General features: G+C 42.8%; 1 protein-coding gene across 3 annotated transcripts in view; it reads right to left on the reverse strand.

Moving 5' to 3' along the window:
* LOC106566649 (solute carrier family 12 member 5) overlaps nucleotides 1-23,107 on the reverse strand; it is a 115,695-nt gene that overhangs the window by 16,489 nt on the left and 76,099 nt on the right. The window contains exons 5-25 of one of the 3 annotated variants that reach the window (XM_045693034.1): nucleotides 20,655-20,709; nucleotides 18,640-18,770; nucleotides 17,655-17,902; nucleotides 16,941-17,152; nucleotides 16,640-16,807; nucleotides 15,608-15,706; nucleotides 13,187-13,244; nucleotides 12,742-12,916; nucleotides 12,083-12,201; nucleotides 11,869-11,967; nucleotides 11,363-11,482; nucleotides 4,374-4,478; nucleotides 3,948-4,116; nucleotides 3,656-3,851; nucleotides 3,376-3,545; nucleotides 3,156-3,287; nucleotides 2,922-3,029; nucleotides 2,083-2,205; nucleotides 957-1,150; nucleotides 299-313; nucleotides 76-192 (exon numbers count right to left, since the gene is read on the reverse strand). In XM_045693034.1, coding sequence (XP_045548990.1) covers nucleotides 76-192; nucleotides 299-313; nucleotides 957-1,150; nucleotides 2,083-2,205; nucleotides 2,922-3,029; nucleotides 3,156-3,287; nucleotides 3,376-3,545; nucleotides 3,656-3,851; nucleotides 3,948-4,116; nucleotides 4,374-4,478; nucleotides 11,363-11,482; nucleotides 11,869-11,967; nucleotides 12,083-12,201; nucleotides 12,742-12,916; nucleotides 13,187-13,244; nucleotides 15,608-15,706; nucleotides 16,640-16,807; nucleotides 16,941-17,152; nucleotides 17,655-17,902; nucleotides 18,640-18,770; nucleotides 20,655-20,709 — 2,813 coding nt within the window. Of the gene's footprint in view, nucleotides 1-58; nucleotides 193-298; nucleotides 314-956; nucleotides 1,151-2,082; nucleotides 2,206-2,921; nucleotides 3,030-3,155; nucleotides 3,288-3,375; nucleotides 3,546-3,655; nucleotides 3,852-3,947; nucleotides 4,117-4,373; nucleotides 4,479-11,362; nucleotides 11,483-11,868; nucleotides 11,968-12,082; nucleotides 12,202-12,741; nucleotides 12,917-13,186; nucleotides 13,245-15,607; nucleotides 15,707-16,639; nucleotides 16,808-16,940; nucleotides 17,153-17,654; nucleotides 17,903-18,639; nucleotides 18,771-20,654; nucleotides 20,710-23,107 lie in introns of all 3 variants that reach the window. The other 2 variants (XM_014134884.2, XM_014134883.2) reach the window with 2 other exon arrangements.

Raw genomic sequence — 23,107 nt, forward strand, 5'->3', positions numbered from 1 at the left:
ATTATAAAATACAGAAGTCTATAATATAACATATTATGCCAAAGATATGATAGGATACAGTTTTCCTCTCCCATGCGGTTCTTGGGTGGTCCAGGCATGTTGAGCAGCACCAGCTTGGCCTCCTTGGACTTCTTCATGATGACCTCATTGAGCCTCAGTGCTGTGTGCATGCGCCTCACGTTGGACTGGTTCCTGACGGGACAGACAGGAGTACAGTACAGAATGCATGTTGCATCATTACTGCTATTTCACAACATGCATGGAAAACTTTTAAATATCATGCTAATATAATACTTACAGGCTCTCCCACTCCCTGCAGCATGGTAAGAAGAGAATGACAATTCAGAGAGCTTTACAATACTGAACTTACATTGAGAAGTTGTGTTGTGCGGATGACACTCAAAGCCTTTCAAACCTTTGTGGTATTACTTCTGAAACTAGCTTATAAACCACTGCCACCCCCCAACAGTAACAACCTATAAATACTTTGTCCTTATTTTCTATTTACTTTAAAGGGAAAGGGGGATACCTAGTCAGTTGTACAACTGAATGCATTCAACTGAAATGTGTCTTCCGCATTTAACACGGTTTAGGAGTACACTCCCAGAAAAAAAGGGTTCCAAAAGCATTCTTCGGCTGTCCCCAAAGGAGAACCCTCGTTGGTTCCAGGTTAGAACCCTTTTTGGTTCCAGGTAGAACCCTTTTTGGTTTCAGGTAGAACACTTTTGGGTTCCATGTAGAACCCTCTGTTGAAAGGGTTCTATATTGAACCCAAAATGGTTCTACATGGAACCAAAAGGGTTCTATCTGAAACCAAAAGTGGTTATTCAAAGGGTTCTCCTATGGGGACAGCCGAAGAACGTTAAAGGTTCTAGATAGCACCTTTTTTTCCTAAGAGAGTGGTCCACACAAGCCTTTGGACACGTGATTGAAAGTGAAAGTGACAGCAGACTCACGGCTTCATGTTGAAGATGTCTTTGACCCCGCCCTGCTCTGGGTGGCCTGCTGCAGCCTGGGTCTCAGCCTTGTCTGTCCAGGTCATCTGCACCTCCGACCCTGGAGTGGCAGCGCTCCCTGCGGGCGTGGTGGGGGACGTGGGGTTCTTATTGTGGATCAACTGCACCTGTTTAGGGCGGGAGACAGCCACAGACTAAGAGAGGGACACCACACAACAACGTGACAGGGTGAAGGAAAGAAAGAGATCTGTCAGTTGGGGTGATGCAATAAAAACACCAGACCACCACTGGGCGGTGAGTTGAAAGCACAATTGGGGCACTGTAACAAAGAAACTAGGTATGATGCTGTTCTGTCATATCCCTTCTTTATGCTGTAGAGGAAAAGGTCCCCTTAAAATGCTACACGCCAGAGAACAATGTCAAAGTGAGAGAATTGGCATTTTGACAGAGGAGTAGCCCTATAGATGACAGAGGATAGACAGAACAAAGAAAAATGCAGCAGATGAGAGAGATGGTGAGAAATAATAGGACCATTTAAACACAGCAGAATGAAGGACAGATAGAGTAGCACATGGGAATGTATGAAACTTACTCCTCAGCCTGAAGTGTCCCCAATTACGCCAGAGAATAGCTAGCTTTTCGTGTGGCGCTGACTGGTAAGACGCTTTAGGAGGGGTGGTCACGTGTGCAAGCAAGGCACAGGTCCTGGGTTTGAGGCTTGGTGTGAGCCGAATAAGGAGGATGTGGTACTAGCTAAGGAAGCAGCGTGATGTCCATTACAGTGGTGCCTAGTGACTCGGATCTACAGTTGCGCTCAGCTCAACACTGGGGTCGCTGTTGAGTAGGTTTTAGGGGTGAATGTAACACATAGGGGATGTGTGAAACTTACTCCTCAGCCTGAAGTGTCCCCACTTATGCCAGAGAATAGCTAGCTTTTCACGTGACACTGACTGGTAAGATGCTTTAGGAGGACGGTCACGTGCGCTAGCAAGGCACAGGTCCTTGGTTGGAGCCTCGGTGTGAGCCAAATCAGGAAGAATCGGTGCTCGTTAAGCAAGCAGTGTGGCATCCTTTACACATAGTACAAAGGTTGATCAGAGAGTTAGGTATGAGGACACTTCTGTACCTCCTCCTCTGGTGTCTCCTCCACGCTGACTCCTGCCGGCTCCTCACTGCTCTGCTGAGACTGCAAGTTAGACGGGTTCTTACGACGGATAGAACCACGGGATGAATCAGTGATGCTCTGGATCTGTGGAAATCAAAGCAGCAAGGGGTTTTACAGAGAGACAAAGAGTTCAAACATGAAACTTTGAGTCGAGATATGTAAGTTACTGGTACAACAAATCACAGAGAAGCAATGTGTCAATACTTGACAGATTATAACTGAGGGGTGGATAGCTCAACGCAAAGACAGATTTGATGCATATATTCTGTAGCATGTGTTTTTCAGTATTTTTTTATTTTTTTACATGCATGACATTATAGAATGAATACTTGTTTTTGAAGTGGAATAGTCATTTTAAGAGCACACAGGTTGTTCTGTAAGTCCTCATACTTTATCTTATCTGATGTTAATATTGTTCAGTCTGCTTTCTTGATTAATGAGACAGATCAGACCAGGCAAGTGCAGACACAGAGATTGCATTTTAAACCTAGCTCAGTAATTATAATTATTCCCCTGCTGCCTTGCCCTGTTGCTGGCATTTCAAATTCAGTGAGTGATGATGGCTGGCTGAATACAAATAACAAGGTAGAGGTGAGCTAAAAAACCTTCAGATAATCTATAAGGGCATTGTTTTATTCAACACAAGTGGTACTAAAAGGGGTTAGATAAACCATAGGAACTTTCTTTTGGCCATTATGGCTTTGTTTGGTGATTGCTAACAACCACACTGGTAATATTAAATCATAGTCAGTTACCTATGTATGAGTTATACATTAGAGGAGGGAGGTGTCAGGGCTTACCTCTCTCTCCATCTCATTTTTGGTGAGGTGCATCTGTTTGAGGATCTGGGAGCGCTGCTCCATCACCAGGGTCTTCTCATATGTATAGGCTGAGATGTCACGGTCATGCTAAAAAGGCAAATGGGTGTTAAAATATATCAATGCACATTATTTGACTGAACTGCCATTGCTCTCACCAATACATCACCTTACGGAGCATATGTTAAAAAAATATAACATGTTTTTGTCCCTCACCATTTCCACCACCTCGACCTCGGCATCGATACGCAGGTGATACAGGAAGGTGATCAGGTCTTTCTTCATCTGGATGCTGTTGTCGTCCATTTGGGCCACGGTGAAGATGCGCATCTTACACTTCCTCCAAACCTGTCAACACAAGGAAGTCTATGGCTGATTGCTGAATAACAAACACTGAAAAACATGTTCTCTCCAAATCCCCAAAATGGGATCCCACCTTGTGCTGGCGGAGAAGGAAGGGCAGCAGCATCAGCATGCCTCCATCATGGACGATCCACCACACGTCAATGTGGCCTTCAGTGAAGCGTTCTCCGTTCGACGGGTAGGCAGCGATGTTTTTAGGGACCAGCAGAGCCATGCTGGCTGCAGTCGTCTCCCTAACCACCTCTGCAGAGGTGTTGAACATGAGTTAGGATATGATGATGATAACACACAAAACCTTCCCAAAGCATTCTTAGCATAGTGAAAAACCTGTCATCTGACCACCTCTAACTCACCGATGAAGTTCCTGAAGCGCAGGTTGTCCTCGGCCTGTTTCCAGGTGCGTGGCCAGCTGACCAGCACAGTGTTGTGCTTCAGGCCTCCCAGCCCCCCTACCTGGATCAGGTGGGAGGTTCCATCCCTCAGGTTGGAGGAGATCACCACCTGGGAGAAACCCTTCACCTTCTCTGTCTCCATCAGCTTCCTCAAAGACTGGAGCACACAGTGGAAGAGAGACCAGGGTGTTATAAATGATTCATAAATGATTCATCACTGTTTCTGTGTGTGTGTCTCTCAGACAGTACGGACCTGGTCTGCCTTCTGGGCCTCTGCATGGTTGTTGAGGAAGGTGCCCACCACTGAGGTACCCACGATGGTAAGACCTTTTCCTGCTTTCAGCTGATTGGTCAGGGACAGCAGACGGGGCTGCTCCACATTCTGTTCTGAATCCATGCTCACCAGAACCATAATCTGAGGCCTAACCAGCAAGAATATCAACAATCAGTCACATTCAGATTTACAGAGAGACTAAAGCTGGAAACCGGCAGAAATACCATAGACAATGTCTGTTTTTAAAATTCATGAATATCAAATATATCAAATATCAATATCAAATGTCAGTATAATCAAATACATTTCCCTTGAGTTCAGTACGGTACAGATGATGACTAAAGCTAGTGCAATAATAGAAGTGTATCTTATAGTTGTGAGTACCCCTCTCTGTGACTCACTGACCTCCAGTTCTTGGTGTGAGGCGGTCCCTCCTCCAGCCTCATGAGGGCGAAGCGAGCAGCGCTGAGTGAGATGCCACGTATACCATCTCCCCACTCCTTCTCTGCCCTGTCACACACCACCGAGCAGAGAGTTAGAGCCAATTAACCATCAATGAACTGAAATGTTCACTGATGCTTAGTATGTGTGTTTAATAGCCTGTGAGTTTGAACATGAGAACATCCCAACAGTGTTTAACCATTGTATTTAAAAATCTCCAGTTTGATTTATATTTCATTCACATATATTTTTTGATGCCAAGTGTGTGCAAAGCTGTCAAAGGCAAAGGGTGGCTACTTTGAAGAATCTGAAATATTAAATATATTTTGATTTGTTTCACGCTTTTTATTCACTATTATTTTACAATGTAAAAATTGTTCTAAATAAATTATTTTGACTGGTACTGTGTGTATATATATATATATAGATAGATGTGAGGACAATATTAGCATTACATGTAAGCCAGTTTTTACCATCTCCTCCTTGGTCACTGTGAGAGTTCCACATGTTGTGTGTGAAAGTGGTGACATGCCAAATGGTGCTCACCGGAGAAATGTAACTGTTATTCCTACTTTGTTTTCTTTTATAATCCAATCTTTGAGTCTCCTGTTGTTCTGAAATCTCAAAGTAATCTGACTTGTATTGAAACTCTGTGATTTTAAATGCAGAAAAGTTTTGACATTTTTACCACTTAACATTCACAGTTTATTACCTAAAATGGATCATGTCAGGATGTGGACCTCTCAGGCAGACCCTGATATTTTTATTTGATCTGAAACTTGGTTAACTGATAAAACCCTGGTTAAAATGTGTTTAGGGCTGATAGGAAAGGCAAAGGTGGTGGTGTTGCTATTTACACAAATAATCTTCTTTCTGTGTCTCTGTTAAAGGCTACCACCAGTCCTAAACAATTTTAATTGTTGGCTTTAAGTCGGTAGTTGGGTTCAAACCAAAAAATAACAGTTAAAGGAACCTATCGTCCACCCTCCACCAAGAAGCGTGTACTCAACTAACTCACTGATTTCATTTTAATATTTACTACCCCAGAGGTAGTAAATGCTGGAGATTTTAATCTTGCATGTGAAATGCAGGATGCTGACTGACTGTTTAAAGGATTCTTGTACTAATCTAAATTTGTGCCAGCTGATTACAAAGCCTACTCGTCCAAACCTAAAGGACCCTACGAAATCGACTTTGATTGACGTCATATTTACAAATACTCCAGAGAAATATGCTGGGAGTAGGTATTTTCTTTGGATATTAGTGACCACTGTCCCATTGTATGTGTCAACGATATACGGATGACTAGATCCAAACCTCGTTTTACCAAACAAGAGGAATTCATTTTCTTTAATGAACAGGCCTTTTTTTTGTGATCTTTATTTTGCTGACTTTGATTGTATTGCATCTATACCTGACCTACAGTTGGCTCTGAACCACTTCTCAAATGTTTTCAATTGTATTGCAGATAAACATGCTCCATTTAAAAAACTGAGAATTAAAAATAGGTCTTGCCTTTGGTTCAGTCCAGAGTTATCTGAAGTCATACACAAAAGAGATGCTGCCTGAGCCAAAGCTAGATTCACAGACTCGGGCCCAGACTGTCAGTCTTTCAGGCGATTGATAAATCGGTGTGTATAAAAATAGTTAAAAAAAGCAAAATCTGATTATTATGTTAATACACTATCTGAATGTACAGGGAACCCAGCTACATTTTGGAAAGTTGTTATGTCACTGAAGGGTTGTGTCTCCTCTTCTCTCCCCCAATAAATTCATTTAGATTCTGGCCCTATAATGCCAAAATTGACATCATTAATGCATTTAATCACCATTTTATCTCTGCGGGCTATATATTTGAATGTATTTCAAAGCCAGCTCTTGAAATTAATAGTTTGGATGTTGATGGTGAAAATCTATTGACTGAAAATGCTGGTCAGGAGTTTTCTTTTTGGAAATTCACTGATAAAGAAGTCCTGGATGCTTTGCTAACATTAGACAACAAAAATCCACAGGGGCTGATCAATTTCAGCATGGTCTGCTTAAGTGTGCAGCTCCCTTTATTGCTGGCCCAGTAGCCCACATTTTAATTAACATTGTTATCAGGAAGTATTCCAAAACCATGGAAATCCGCACGTGCTGCCACTCCATAAAGGTGGGGATACAAAGGATCTTGAAAACTATCGCACCATTTCAAGACGACCTTCTTTAGCGAAGATTCCTGAATCCTTGGTTAATGTACAACTTCATTCCTTTTTACCTGATAATTTTATTTTTAATATAAACCAATCAGGGTTTAGGCCTGGGGATAATACTACCACAGCAACAATGCTAGTTGTTAATGATCTTGTCAATGCCTTGGGTGCTAAAAAGAGCTGTGCTACCTTGTTTATTGACCTGTCAAAGGCGTTCGACACTGTTGATAATTCTGTTTTGCTGAAGAAGTTATCAAAAATAGGCCTGGGATATACAGCCCGTTTATGGTTTCAGAATTATCTTAGCGACAGAACTCAGGTCATCTTCACAGATGTGGTTAAATCTGAATTTCTTGAGATTCAAAAAGGTGTTCCTCAGGGTTCGATTTATTATTATTGTTGTTCACCTTGTACATTCATGACATAGGAAACACTGTTAATACTTGTAACATTCATCTCTATGCAGATGACACAGTTTTGTGGTCATGTGCCACCTCGGTGCAGCAGGCCATTTGTGAACTTCAGCATGACTTTGATTCAATTCAGAAATCACTTACAAATCTTAAATGAAATAAAATTTTATTTTTCACATGCGCAAAATACAACAGGTGAAATGCTCACTTACAAGCCCTTAACCAACAATGCAGTTTTAAGAAAATAAGAGAGATAAGAGATAAGAATAACAAATAATTAAAGAGCAGCAGTAAATAACAATAGCGGGGCTATATACATGGGGTACTGGTACAGAGTCAATGTGTGAGGGCACCGGTGTCGACGTAATATGTACATGTAGGTAGAGTTATTAAAGTGACTATCCATAGATAATAACAGTGAGTAGCAGTAGCTTAGAGGGGGGGGGGGGTAGCCATTTGATTAGCTGTTCAGGAGTCTTATGGCTTGGGGGTAGAAGCTGTTTAGAAGCCTCTTGGACCTAGACTTGGCGCTCCGGTACTGCTTGCCGTGCGGTAGCAGAGAGAACCGTCTGTGACTAGAGTGGCTGGAGTCTTTGACAATTTTTAGGGCCTTCCTCTGACACTGCCTGGTATAGAGGTCCTCGATATCAGCAAGCTTGGCCCCGGTGATGCACTGGGCTGTACGCACTACCCTCTGTAGTGCCAGGCGGTCGGAAGACGAACAGTTGCCATACCAGGCAGTGATGCAACACGTCAAGATGCTCTCGATAGTGCAGCTGTAATACCTTTTGAGGATCTGAGGACCCATGCCAAATCTTTTAGGTCTCCTGAGGGGGAAAAGGTTTTGTCGTGCCCTCTTCACAAATGTCTTGGTGTGCTTGGACCATGTTAGTTTCTTGATGATGTGGACGCCAAGGAACTTGAAGCTCTTAACCTGCTCCACTACAGCCCCATCGATGAGAATGGGGGCATGCTTGGTCCTTCTTTTGCTGTAGTCCACAATCATCTCCTTTGTCTTGATCACGTTGAGGGGGACGTTGTTGTCCTTGCACCACACGGTCAGGTCTCTGACCTCCTCCCTATAGGCTGTCTCATCATTGTCGGTTATCAAGCTTACCACTGTTATGTCATCAGCAAACTTAATTATGGTGTTGGAGTCGTGCCTGGCCGCACAGTCATGAGTGAACAGGGAGTACAGGAGGGGACTGAGCACGCACCCCTGAGGGGCCCCCGTGTTGAGGATCAGCGTGGCGGATGTGTTGTTACTTACCCTTACCACCCGTCAGGAAGTCCAGGATCCAGTTGCAGAGGGAGGTGTTCAGTCCCAGGGTCCTTAGCTTAGTGATGAGCTTTGAGGGCACTACGGTGTTTGAATGCTGAGCTGTAGTCAACGAATAGCATTCTCACATAGATGTGCCTTTTGTCCAGGTGTGAAAGGGCAGTGTGGAGTGCAATAGAGATTGCATCATCTGTGGATCTGTTGGTGTGGTATGCAAACTGGAGTGGGTCTAGCGTTTCTGGGATAACGGTGTTGAAGTGAGCCTTTCAAAGCATTTCATGGCTACAGACTTGAGTGCTACGGGTCAGTAGTCATTTAGGCAGGTTACCTTAGTGTTCTTGGGCACAGAGACTATGGTGGTCTGCTTAAAACATGTTGGTATTACAAATTCAGACAGGGAGAGGTTGAAAATGTCAGTGAAGACACTTGCCAGTTGGTCAGCGCATGCTCGGAGTAAACGTCCTGGTAATACGTCTGGCCCTGCGGTCTTGTGAATGTTGACCTGTTTTAAGGTCTTACTTACATCGGCTGCGGAGAGCATGATCACACAGTCATCAGGAAAACAGCTGATGCTCTCATGCATGTTTCAATGTTACTTGCCTTGAAGCGAGCATATAAGTTATTTAGCTCGTCTGATAGGCTCATGTCACTGGGAAGCTCTCGGCTGTGTTTCCCTTTGTAGTCTGTAAGAGTTTGCAAGCCCTGCCACATCCGACGATTGTCGGAGCCGGTGTAGTGCGATTCGATCTTAGTGCTGTATTGACGCTTTGCTTGTTTGATGGTTCGTCTGAGGGCATAGTGGGATTTCTTATAAGCTTCTGGGTTAGAGTCCCATTCCTTGAAAGCGGCAGCTCTACCATTTAGCTCAGTGCAAATGTTGCCTGTAATCCATGGCTTCTGGTTGGGGTATGTATGTACAGTCACTGTGGGGACGACGTCCTCGATGCACTTATTGATAAAGCCAGTGACTGATGTGGTGTACTCCTCAATGCCATCGGAAGAATCCCGGAACATATTCCAGTCTGTGCTAGCTAAACAGTCTTGTTGTTTAGCATCTGCTTCATCTGACCACTTTTTTTTTATAGGCTGAGTCACTGGTGCTTCCTGCTTTAATTTTAGCTTGTAAGCAGGAATTGGGAGGATAGAATTATGGTTAGATTTGCCAAATGGAGGGCGAGGGAGAGCTTTGTACTCGTGTGTGGAGTAAAGAATTGTTTTCCCTCTGGTTGCACATTTAACATGCTGATAGAAATGAGGTAAAACTGATTAAAATTTCCCTGCATTAAAGTCCCCGGCCACTAGGAGCGCCGCCACTGGATGACCGTTTTCCTGTTTGCTTATGGCGGTATACAGCTCATTGAGTGCGGTTTTAGTGCCAGCATCGATCTGTGGTGGTATGTAGACAGCTACCAAAAATACAGATGAAAACTCTCTAGGTAGATAGTGTGGTCTACAGCTCATCATGAGATACTCTACCTCAGGTGAGCAAAACCTCGAGACTTCCTTAGATATTGTGCACCAACTGTTGTTTACATATATGCATAGGCCCCCGCCCCGTGTCTTACCAGAGGCTGCTGTTCTATCCTGTTGATAGAGTGTATAACCCACCAGCTGTATGTTCTTAATGTCGTCGTTCAGCCACAACTTGGTGAAACATAAGATATTACAGTTTTTAATGTCCCGTTGGTAGGATATACGTGCTTTCAGTTTGACCCATTTATTTTCCAGCGATTGATCTTTAGCTAGCAGGACGGAAGGCAAAGGCAGATTAGCCACTCGTCGCCTGATCCTCACAAGGCACCCTGATCTTTTTCCGCAAAATATCTGTTTCCTTCTCCAGCGAATGGCGGGGATCTGGGCCTGGTCGGGTGTCTGTAGTATATCCCTCCCGTCCGACTCATTGAAGAAAAACTCTGATCTAAGGTGAGTAATCGCAGTTCTGATGTCCAGAAGCTCTTTTCAGTCATAAGAGACAGTAGCAGCAACATTATGTACAAAACAAGTTACGAACAACGCAAAAAAACAAACAAAATAGCTTGGTTGGTTAAGAGCCGATAAGACGGCAGCCATCCCCTCCGGTGCCTTCATGATGCTTTAAATACAAGTAAAACCAAGCTCATGCTGTTCTCTCGGTCATGAAATGTTGGCACTGAGGACCTGCATATTTGCGCTACCAATGGAACCCAAATTGAACTTGTTTCTCAATAAGTACCTGGGTGTCTGGATTGATGACAAGTTGTCCTTCATATAGAAAATATATGTCTAAGAAGCTAAGATTCAAGTTTGCCTGTTTATATCGAAATAAGTCATGCCTCTGTACTGAAAACAGGAGAAAAATTGTTCAAACAACGCTTCTCCATGTATTGGATTTTGGTGATATTGTTTACATGCATGCGGCAACCTTTGTACCATTCCGCAATACATTTTATCACAGGGGACAATTTTAGGACTCATCATTGTAGTCTGTATAAAAATGTGGGATGGACCTCTGTCTGTAAGAAGAGAGCTGCATTCTCTTTTATTTATTTAAAAAGCAATCTGACAGAAACTCCCTTCATATGTAACTTCATTAATTAAGTTAAGAATCATAAGTTACCAAACCTGTTCTCAGGAATGGATAATACCAGCGATCCCTTCAGTCTCCACAGATTTGGGAAAATCTGTGTTTTGTTCTTTTGCCCTAATTTGTGGAACAACCTGCAGAGTTCACTGCAGCTAGATGTGCTGGTGTCACTCAGGCAGTTTACATTATTGATTGAGGACCTCTATGTAGTTGAATGTGATTGCTTTTATTAAATATGTTTATTTCGTTATTGTGTGCTGAATTATATTGTTTTATACACATATGTGAGTATGTTTTCTTATTGTGTTTTTATTGTAATGTGTACAGGGCTCTCTTGTGAAATAGATTTTTAATCTCAAGGTTAAATAAATAAAAATATATAGTACCAGTCAAAAGTTTGGACACACTTACTAATTCCGGGGTTTTTCTTTATTTTTATTATTATATATAATTTCTTAGTTGCGATTTTTCTTTGCTTTGTAGTCCAAGGTTGGAAGCTCACTCACCCAGCGAACTCAATGTATTTGTAGATGCAGGTAGCAATCACCATGGCAACAATGGCGTAGTACCAGGAACAGATAAACATGAGCGACAGACACAAGCTCATGCCCAGGAAGGAGAGAGCCCTGTTGGGGAGAGGGACAGGAAGTTATATCCTCAGTCTGTTGCTTGTTGCTGCAACAGTCAAACCACTCACTGATTATAATAATAGCCACAGATTGGAGACAGGATATCTTGTTTCTCTGTCTGCTGTTGTTACGTTCGAGGCAGTAGAGGATAATTATAGGCTAAGCCAGGCTCCAGATTCTCACAGTGTCTCTGGCAGACTACTCAGGTAAATAACAGCTTCCTAACAGGAACCTACCTGGTCTGGCTTGATATCCAGTGCAAAACACAAATGCTATAGTAGACTGTTTCACACCTGAGAATATTAGCTAAGCAGCGCTCTTTGGCGATGTTCCCATGGCTAAGATCTAGAGCTATGTCTGCTATGTTGAATTGTTTAACTCACCAGTGGTAGAACTTGAAGCGAGGCCTCCAGTTGGGGGTTCTCAGCAGAGTTTGCAGGGCACAGGCCAGGTTAACAAACATGTAGCACATCAAGAAGAACCTACACAGAGAGAGAAAGAAGAACTCAGAACAGCTATACTTGCTACCAAGACATAACCATCTCCATAGTGTGTTCAGGAGAAGCAGAGTATATATTAGACATGTGGTTGTCTTACATGGAGAGGATGGGGGCAACAGCGTCCAGAGAGGCGATGATGATGCCGATCTCACAGATACTGGCTGTGAGGAGTAGAGCCCAGGTAGGCTCTCCGTTGGCCTTGCCATGCCCAAACACCTACAGACAACGCACAACAGTGAGGTACAATGAACTATTAACACCCACACCTGCATGCACGCACACCTGAACATATAGCACAGCACATTGTAGTATTAAGTTGAGGGGACTGCAAGAGTTTCAGCCCCTCTCGCCCTCTCATTCAGGTCACACTGGTCCTTGCTGCAGCATGATTAATCACTATCGTCCCTATATCACACGTTAGAAATGTCTACTCAGTCTGGGAAACTTTTCCTTAATCAGTGGGGGTGACAGACAGCTCCTGTCACAGCAACTCAACCTGAGCCTGGACTATAGTGGGACCATGAATTAGTAATCACTGATAGCCCCAACACACTTGAGGGCTATTTGAGTAGAGTGGATCTACATTTCTCTGAACAAACAGAGAAATTGTCTCGATGGTATTAGAAGAGTAGAAGCGGTGGTTCTGGTAATAGTATGCAGTATAATCTATACAGAAAATTACTAATGTCCGCTGATTGACCACTCCACAAAGTAAATAGTGCTAGTGTATATGTATGTGTGTGTGTGTTTACTCACTTTAAGAAAAGGGATTACGCTATCGCGGGAGATGGCCTGCAGGAGGCGTGGCGCTCCAGTCAAACTCTGAAGCCCTGCCCCACAGGTGGAGAAGAAGGAGCCAATCACGATCACCCATGGTGAAGGCCACGCCAGGGTACCAATTACAAGGTTACCATTCACCCCCTCACCAAACCTGAAATCAGAGAGACATATCTAAGTTGCCTTTTTCAATTAGTTTTTGTCATAACAGCTGGCATCGTCCACTGTCCATTGCAGTATCAATTCAGTGCACACATTCTTAATCAATTCCTTTGAGTATTATTTGTTATTCTATGTGTTGCATCTGTTTACATGGACAATTAGTGGGAGAGTATTGATTTTGAGATGGGCAAGACTCACGAGGCAACGATGCTAGTTATAGTAATACAGGAAGTGGATGTAGAGTGGAATACAAATAACTCACTTGTCCCTCAGGACCACCCCTTCAATGCAGGCCCCAAACAGGACCACGGCAGACATGTCTGGGAGGAGCAGTGAAGGAACACACACACAGACCTCACAATACACACATTACACAACGAAGAGCAACAATACGCTGCACTTGACCCATTTATGAAATTGCTTATTCCAGTTACTAATAAGCATGCACCCATTAAGAAAATGTCTGTAACAACTGTTAAATCCCTGTGGATTGATAAGGAATGGAAAAATTGTATGGTTGAGAGGGATTAGGCAACAGGAATGGCAAGTAAGTGTGTCTGCACAAAAACATACTGCAAATTGAGAAATCATGTGACTAAACTGAATAAAAAACAAGAAACTATACTATGAAACAAAGATAAATTATATAAAGAACAATAGTAAAAAGCTTTGGAGCACCTTAAATGAAATTCTGGGCAAAAAGGCAAACTCAGCTCCATCATTTATTGAATCAGATGGCTCATTCATCACAAAGCCCAGTGATATTGCCAACTATTTTAATAATTTTGTTCATTGGCAAGATTAGCAAACTTAAGCATGACATGCCAGCAATAAACGCGTAAAACTGACAAAATTATGAAAGACAAGAATTGTAATTTGGAAGACTAGATTTTTTGTTGTTGTTATCTATCAATACTGACAAGCCACCTGTGTCTGTCAACTTGGATGGAAAATGACTGAGGATGATGGTGGACGATATTGCTACTCCTATTTGCCATATCTTCAATCTAAGCCTAAAATCTAAGTAAACTTTTGGAAAAAAATGTGTTTGACCAGACAGACTTTTAGCACTCTTATAGGAAAAGACACTCAACATGCACGGCACATTGGTGATTGGCTGAGAGAAATTTGATGATAAAAAGATTGTGGGAGCTATTTTGTTAGACTTCAATGCGGCTTTTGACATTATTGATCATAGTCTGCTGCTGTAAAAACGTATGTGATATGGTTTACACCCCCTGCTATATTGTGGATAAAGAGTTACTTGTCTAACAGAACACAGAGGGTGTTCTTTAATGGAAGCCTCTCCAACATTATCCAGTTAGAATCAGGAATTTCCCAGGACAGCTTTCTAGGCCCCTTACTTTTTTCAATCTTTACTAATGACATGCAACTTGCTTTGTATAAAGCCAGTGTGTCCTTTGTATGCGGATGACTCAACACTATACATGTCAGCTACTACAGCGAGTGAAAAGTACTGCAACACTTAACAAAGAGCTGCAGTCAGTTTCAGAATGGGTGGCAAGAAATAAGTTAGTCCTAAATATTTCAAAATCAACAAGTATTGTATTTGGGACAAATCATTCACTAAACCCTAAACCTCAAATAAATATTGTAATGAATAATGTGGAAATTAAGCAAGTTGAGGTGACTAAACTGCTTGAAGAACCCTGGATTTTAAACTGTCATAGTCAACATTTTTTGATGCAACAGTAGCTAAGATGGGGAGAAGTATGTCCATAATAAAGCGCTGCTCTGCCTTCTTAACAACACTATTAACAAGGCAGGTCCTACAGGCCCTAGTTTTGTCGCACCTGGACTACTGTCCAGTTGTGTGGTCAGGTGCCACGAAGAAGGATTTAGGAAAATTACAATTGGCTCAGAACAGGGCAGCACGGCTGGCCTTTAAATGTACACAGAGAGCTAACATTAATAATATGCATGTCAATCTCTCATGGCTCAAAGTAGAAGAGAGGTTAACTTCATCACTACTTGTTTTTGTAAGAAGTATTGCCATGCTGAATACACCGAGCTGTCTGTTCAAACTACAAGCACACAGCTCGGACACCCATGCATACCCCACAAGAGGTCTCTTCACAGTCCCCAAGTCCAGGAAAGACTATAGGAGGCTCACAGTACTACATAGAACCATGACTACATGGAACTCTATTCCACATCAGGAAACTGATCCAAGCAGTAGAATCAGATATAAAAAAAATACACTTTTGGAAAAGCGGGGACTGTGAAGAGACACACACACAGGCACAGACACAAGCATACACATACACATGCTAACACACACACTCTACACAGTGACCTGAGGGCACACACTTAATGCGTTGTGAAAAGTGTTATGACATTTCTTTTTAATATTATATAACTGCCATAATGATGCTGGACCCCAGGAAGAGTATCTGCTGCCTTGGCAACAGCTAAAAGAGATCCTTAATAAATACAAATACACTGTACCTACAGGCTTTAGTACAAACTGTCTCCCAAAAAACGCTAAGCATTTACAAAACCTAAAACTAAATGAAGAATCAAATGCTTCATATTGTCTATTCAAACGTCACACATATTATATATAACATTCCAGCATATTTTCGTCAGTAGTCCCTGAGAAGGTTAAAAGAACATGGACTGCTCCAGTAAGACTGGCAGTATTTACTGTAGTAAAGGATACACACTATAGAAGTAGTGGTAATGGCTGCTATGGTGCCTATGGGGATGGACTTCTGGGCATCGCGCAGGTCTCCAGAGCGGTTAGAGCCAGCCATGATGCCTGGGAGGCAGAGGGACAGAAGAGGAGAGGGACAGAAGAGGGGTGGGGGGGGAGGGGGAGAAACAGGATCAAACAGGAACAATTCCCATCCTTCACACTTGATGTGTAATGGCTTGTCCTATGTTTCACACATTTTTTTTACTTATTTATTTTTACTGTGCTACCTAGGAAGTACTTTCTGAAAGTGATAAAGTGGAGGCCCAACAAAAAAAAATGAATTTTTGATTAGCAACTTTAAAAAAAACTCATCCTTTACTTGTAATAGCAACTGTGTTTTTTTGTTTCTTGATTTTACAATCCAGAAAACTGGTGCAGTGTTCAACAAACCATTTTACATCTCCAGCAGCAGCTCTCACAAAACATGATAATACTAATGTCACAGAGCAAATGCTTGTACACAATGGGCATTTGATTCAGCGGTTATGAAACTGGGATGATAGTGGGAATGTGACTCATGTATTCCCCAGACTTTCTGCTGATGTGGTTTTTGGCAGAAATTCCACTTGATCTAATTTCACCTCATTCAGCTCCTCTAGTGTCATCAGTTTTGGAAAGTATTTCTCTGTCTCTCTGCATTTGGGACTGTGGAGAGACTCCCAGGTTACTATAAAGTGGATATAACAATAGGAATTATGTTTCTCATGTGAGAAATCCAATACTGCCATTAGGTGCCCTTGTATACGCAAAATATTAGTTAAAGTATTCAAGCAGTGCTTTTTTGAATGTAGCATTTACTTTGAAATCATAAGGTAAAATGTTAATTTAATTATAATAACTTAATATAGGTGATTAGATTAATCAGGTTTGTGCGAGCCTGAAACAAAAGCCTGTACCCATACTGTCCTTTTGGGATATGATTGGCCTAGTCCGTCCTCAGCAGCGACCCCTGACCGTTGACCCAGTGACTGACCTGTGACCCCAGCAGTGACTGACCTGTGACAGAAGGGAAATAGATCCCCACCAGCAGGGTGAAGAAGCTGGTGATGTCAGCCAGGACGTAACGGTTGGAGTTGGTGATGGGAGCGTCAGGGTCCTGCATGGCTGAGATTCCCCGCTTCTCCAAGAAGTCTCCCTTCTCCAGGTAGTAACCAAACAGGTTCTCTGTGAGAGTGAGACAGAGACAGAGAGATGCACAAACATCATAATAATTACATACCTCTTGCGGAGTAGCAGTATGTCTCTCTATTACAGACTACATTAGCTTACAATACGTTCTGAATGGGGCACTTCTTACCAGCCAGTATACCACTGCTGACCCCTGGGATGCCCTGGATCTCAGAAACATTGTTGTTGGCAAAGTACTCATCACAGGTAGCGTTGAGGAACTCCGAGTCGCAGAAAATCTTCCACAACTTGGTGGTGACCGTGCCATTGTCCCTCTCAATGACCTTGGCACACACGTCAAATCCCTTGGAGATCAGAGTGCGGTTCCCCAGGATACACACGCTGTAGGGGGAGGACAGACAAGACATCATCAGCCACCGGTCTATTTAGAGGTTAGGAAAACATTACAGAAATTAACATAAATATGCAAGTCTCATGACTTAATTGAGTAAATGAAGTAAACATTAAACATGACCAGAGACAGGGTCATCATGACATTTGTTTCGTTTTTTTGTAAAGCTCTAACAACTTTAAAGTTGGAAACCTTAATTGGTCAAACTCCCATGTCTGTTTGGTATAATACAACAACAAAGAAGTTACTGCAAACAACAAACACCATTCCCCCTGGACATTATTCCACACGTGGTAGGACAGCAGAATATGCAGTGCAACATTTTTTTTCTCCCACGCTGACGAATGCGTCTCTCTTCTGTTTTCATCAACAAAATAAAAACAATAACAACGGCGCTAGGGCGAACAATGGCACTGTTTCCCCCAATGTGGATTCAATCTTTAATTGAGCAACAGCGGAAAAGTGCACAAGGCTCAGTCAGGTCAGACTTACGGGAAAACAGGGGGTTCAAAGGCCGTCTTGATGACCCCAGCGTAAACAGCCAGGATGGACAGAATAACGCATGCCAGGAAGACCAGAGCCAGCTTGTTGACATATTTGACCCCCACAAACACCACCGTGGCCATGAAACTGAGCACAATGGTGCCATACACGCGCATGTTGTTCAGCATCGCTGCCTCCATATCAGCCCCTTCCAGCCCCTCCATCTTAAAAATGGCCGCCTGGGGAAGGATGTAAATCTAAAAAAGGGAAAGATGGAGGGAGAGAGAGAAAGGGAAGGGATGAGAAAATGAGAGAGGAAGAGAGGAGAGAGTAAGAATAGGATGGAGGGAGAGAAAGGGTGTGTTACAAAATGATAGAGGGAGGTATGAGGATTGAGGGAGGTATGAGGATGGAGGGAGAGAATGGGAGCAAGCGTCAGAAAAGAAGGATGAAGGAAAAAAAGGAGGAAGGGAGTGAGTGAGAAGAGAGATCAGACATGATCTCAAACATTGGAGACATCAGATAAACGTAATAAAAATTGTATTATTTTTATGATAGTGGATGATGGAACAGACAAGGCACTAACAAATGAACCAGCATATGAAAGGAAATGCACTTAGTATTATTTTGAAAAAGCATCAGATCTAAATAAAGCTCTGAGTGTGACAGCTTGCTGGATGAATTCATGATAATTGAGATATTATGTCTAAGGAAAAATCACTCAGGAATTGCAACAACTTTTCATATTTGTCTAAAACGAAAAGATATCAACATAATGGGTTTCAATTGATTGTATTTAGTGGGTAGCTTTCGGCATCCTCATCTCTTGCATTACAATCTACACTGAAGAACACAGACATGTGAGTGCACATCTTCCCTTTGCATTAATCACTGTTGTGGTCTCGCCCCAATATAAAACGCTGGAAAAGGCACAGAGGAATACAAAACAGATAGTAAACAAAACAATAAAATAATAGCAAGCATCTCTCCTTACCAGCAGAAGTTCGATGGCACCAAGGATGTACATGGCACCGGCAAAAGTAGTCCCCAAATAGAAGCAGATTCCGACAGCTCCGCCAAACTCAGGCCCCAGGGAACGGGAGATCATGTAGTAGGAGCCTCCGGCTGAGACACACAAACACAACCATTGGCATTCCTCTTTGGCTCTATTTCTGCAACATTGTCTTCAAAGATGAACCCCAGGTCTGCACAAAAGTCTAAAGAATTGGGGCTTGAATCTGCGGAAGCAGTAGTTTGTAAACAAAAAGATAGTGCTGCATAGACATTGCTTAGGCATGTTAGTGAGAGCTTGAATACAGTTCTAGACTTTCTCTACAATACTATGGTTCTATGGATAGGTACAAAATAGATTCTAGGTTTCTGAATAGAATAGTTTCACACTTTGACTTTGTACAGGTGGTGGAAGCGGCGCTAATACAGTGTGGTCCTGATTTAGCCATGCTAGCATTACCTAAGCTGTGTTCGAATACCCATACTAACATACTGTATACTACATACTTAATGAGTATATACTATATACTATTAGTTAATTTTAGTATACTGTAAACGAGCAGTATGCTTTCAGTTGAGCGTACTAGCTCTTTGCCTGTCTACCGGAAGTTGATGCTGTTGCTATGCAACCTCTTGCTAGCTAGTTAGCATAACAAATGACTAGTTAGACATTTTACGACTTCGGGTGTGTTCTTAAATTCAATCTGGAGTGCCAGAGTGTGCTCGTAAATTCAGAGTGTTGTCAGGTTGGCCGTTTGTAAATTCAGGGCGTTTCGCTCTCGGAGCGCACACTGGACGCTCGGGCCGAGGAGTAGGGTTGATTTAAGCATTCTGACCTTACAAAGGCAGCCAAACACCCAAGCTACCTAGCTAGCTACTTCCAGTCACAAATGAGACCACTAATCATTTTACTCGCCCTAGCAGAGCTGGTTAGGTAGTTTTCATGTTATCCAGAGCGTTGGTGACTATAACTGTGCTGCTGGCAACAATTTAATTATGATTTTTTGCCAACTTTTACTGACACCGGCCATATTCAACGGGTGTTGAGCGCTCATAATTTCATTATTCTGTGCTCTGGTACACTCAGACGAGAGTGCTCTGAAATCAGAGTAGATGGCCAGAGTGAATTTACAAAAGCACACAACGACTATACCATTTAGCTAAGTTAAGAATGACAAGAATAATCAAGTCAGTAAACGTTGGGTAGTTAGATAGCCTATAGTTAATATACTGGCAGGTTTGATGTTTAAGTAGCCAACTAACATTATGTAGCTAGCTAACATACCGGTACATACTGCTGGAATGATATGCTATGTGGTTGGTAAGGACAGCGTAGCTAACAAATGGTCAGCCAACATAACATGTAAAGTAACTTACTTGAAAAGTAATTACTTTATTTCGTTGCTCAACATTCTTGACATTTTCATAATTCGTTAAAGCAATGCATTTGTATCTGCTCTCATTGTACTTCGGCTGCATATTTTCAAATGCCTCGGCTTAACAGCGTCTGTATGTAATAGAACGTCATTTTGGCATAGTGGAACTGCATATGTCACTACCTTATCTGCTTGAATAGAATACTAAATAGTAGCTAGCAAGATAGAGATCACAGAGGTCATTTTTAATGAGTGCATTTAGAAAGTGAATAGTTTGCATCAACTACCTTTGCTAAAACCCCTGCAAAGGTTTTGCTTGCAAACTTTGGTTTCGAATCGCGAGTTTCTGACATGTCTGCCTCGTGATTTGTTGGGAGAGTTCTCTGTCTGAGCACCCACCCCAGATTTTTTTTTCCTTATCAAAGTTGTCAAAAGAGTCGGTCGTCGAAACCAGATCCTAGTTACTGTTGCATAGGGTCGGGTTTTCGAGACTAAGTATTACCTGTCCACAGACCTGAGCAATATCAGAGGACATGAAAACCCAATTGCTTGGAAATAACAACAGGATTTCCCTGCGGCACCCAGGCCTCCCACGCATGCACACACTGTGTTACGCACTCACCTGGCACCACTCCATTCGTTGCGATGGCACTCATGGAGATCGCTGTCAGCATGGTCTGAGACAAGAGAGTCAGTGGGGAGAGAAAACTATATATTTAAAATGGAGGAGCAGTTAAATATATTTTATTCACCAGCTGCAGAGTTCTGATTCTTAGTTTAATAATATATTGTTTGTGATGCTCCATCCTTATGCCATACTTCAGTATGAACTTTGTGAAGATGGTTCAAAATAGTTTCTTAGTTATATACTGAACAAAAATACACTATATATACAAAAGTATGTGGACACCCCTTCAAATTTGTGGAATCGGCTATTTTAGCCACTCAGCCGTTGCTGACTGGTGTATAAAATCGAGAACACAGACATGCAATCTCCATATCCAACACTGGCAGTTGAATGGCCTTATAGAAGAGCTCAGTGACTGTCAATGTGGCACCGTCATAGGATGCCACCTTTCCAACAAGTCAGTTTGTTAAATTCCTGCCCTGCCAGAGCTTCCCCAGTCAACTCTAAGTGCTTTTAATGTGAAGTAGAAACGTCTAGGAGCAACAACAGCTCAGCTGCAAAGTGGTAGGCCACACAAGCTCACAGAACGAAACTGCCGAGTGCTGAAGCACATAGCGCGTAAAAGCGTCTGTCCTCAGTTGCAACACTTACTACCGAGTTCCAAACTGCCTCTGGAAGCAATGTCACAATAACTGTTCTCTGGGAGATTCATGAAATGGGTTTCCATGGTCAAGCAGCCGCACACAAGTCTAAGATCACCATGCGCAATGCCAAGCTTTGGCTGGAGTGGTTCAAAGTTCGCCACAATTGGACTCTGAAGCAGTGGAAATGCGTTCTCTGGAGTGATGAATCACACTTTACCATCTGGCAGTCTGACGGATTAATCTGGGTTTGACGGATGCCAGGAGAACACTACCCACCCGAATGCATAGTGCCAACTGTAAAGTACAGAAATGGTTTGTCGAGATCGCTGTGGAAGAACTTGACTGGCCTGCACAGAGCCCTGACCTCAACCTCGTCGAACACCTTTGGGATGAATTGGAATGCCGACTGCGAGCCAGGCCTAATCGCCCAACATCAGTGCGCGACCTCACTAATGCTATTGTGGCTGACTGGAAGCAAGTCCCCGGAGCAATGTTCCAACATCTAGTGGAAAGCCTTCCCAGAAGAGTGGAGGCTGTTATAGCCGCAAAGGGGGGAACAACTCCATATTACTGACCATGTTTTTGGAATGAGATGTTCGACAAGCAGATGTCCACATACTTTTGGTCATGTAGTGTATAAACGCAACATGTAAAGTGTTGGTCCCATGTTTCATGAGCTGAAATAAAATATCCCAGAAATGTTCCATACGCACAAAAAGCTTATTTCTCTCAAATGTTGTGCACAAATTTGTTTACATCCCTTTTAGAGAGCATTTGTACTTTCCCAAAGATAATCCATCCACCTGACAGGTGTGGCATATCAAGAAGCTGATTAAACAACATGATCATTACACAGATACAACTTGTGCTGGGGACAATAAAAGGCCACTCTAAAATGTGCCGTTTTGTCACACAACACAATGCTACAGATGTCTCAAAGTGTGCAATTGGCATGGTGACTGCAGGAATGTCCACCAGAGCTGTTGCCATGAAATGTAATGTTAATTTCTCTACCATAAGCCGCCTCCAACGTCATTTTAGAGAATTTAGAGAATCTGCCTCACAACCGCAGACCACATGTAACCACGCCAGCCCAGGTCCTCCCCATCAGGCTTCTTCACCTGCGGGATTGTCTGACACCAGCCACCCGGACAGCTGATGAAACTCTGGGTTTGCACAACCAAAGAATTTCTGCACAAACTGTCAGAAACCAGCTCATGGAAGCTCATCTGCGTGCTCGTCGTCCTCACCAGGGCCTTGAACTGACTGCAGTTTGGCATCGTAAACTGACTTCAGTGGGGAAATGCTCACCTTCGATGGCCACTGGAATGCTGGAGAATTGTGCTCTTCACGGATGAATCCCGGTTTCAACTGTACCGGACAGATGGCAGATAGCATGTATGGCGTTGTGTGGGCGAGTGGTTTGCTGATGTCAACATTGTGAACAGAGTGCCCTATAGTGGCGGTGGGGTTATGGTATGGGCAGGCATAATCTATGGACAATGAACACAATAGAATTTGATCAATGGCAATTTGAATGCACAGAGATATCTTGACGAGATCCTGAGGTCCATTGTTGTGACATTCCTCCATCAGCTTATGTTTCAGCATGATAATGCACGGCCCCATGTTGCAAGGATCTGTATGTACACAATTCCTGGAAGCTGAAAATGCCCCAGTTCTTACTTGGCCTGCATACTCACCAGGCATGTCACCCATTGAGCACGTTTGGGATGCTCTGGATCAACTTGTACGACAGCGTGTTCCAGTTCCCGCCAAGTGGGACAACATTTCAATGGCCAC

The sequence above is a fragment of the Salmo salar genome, chromosome ssa13, assembly GCF_905237065.1.
Source record: "Salmo salar chromosome ssa13, Ssal_v3.1, whole genome shotgun sequence".
Classification (NCBI taxonomy): Eukaryota; Metazoa; Chordata; class Actinopteri; order Salmoniformes; family Salmonidae; genus Salmo; species Salmo salar.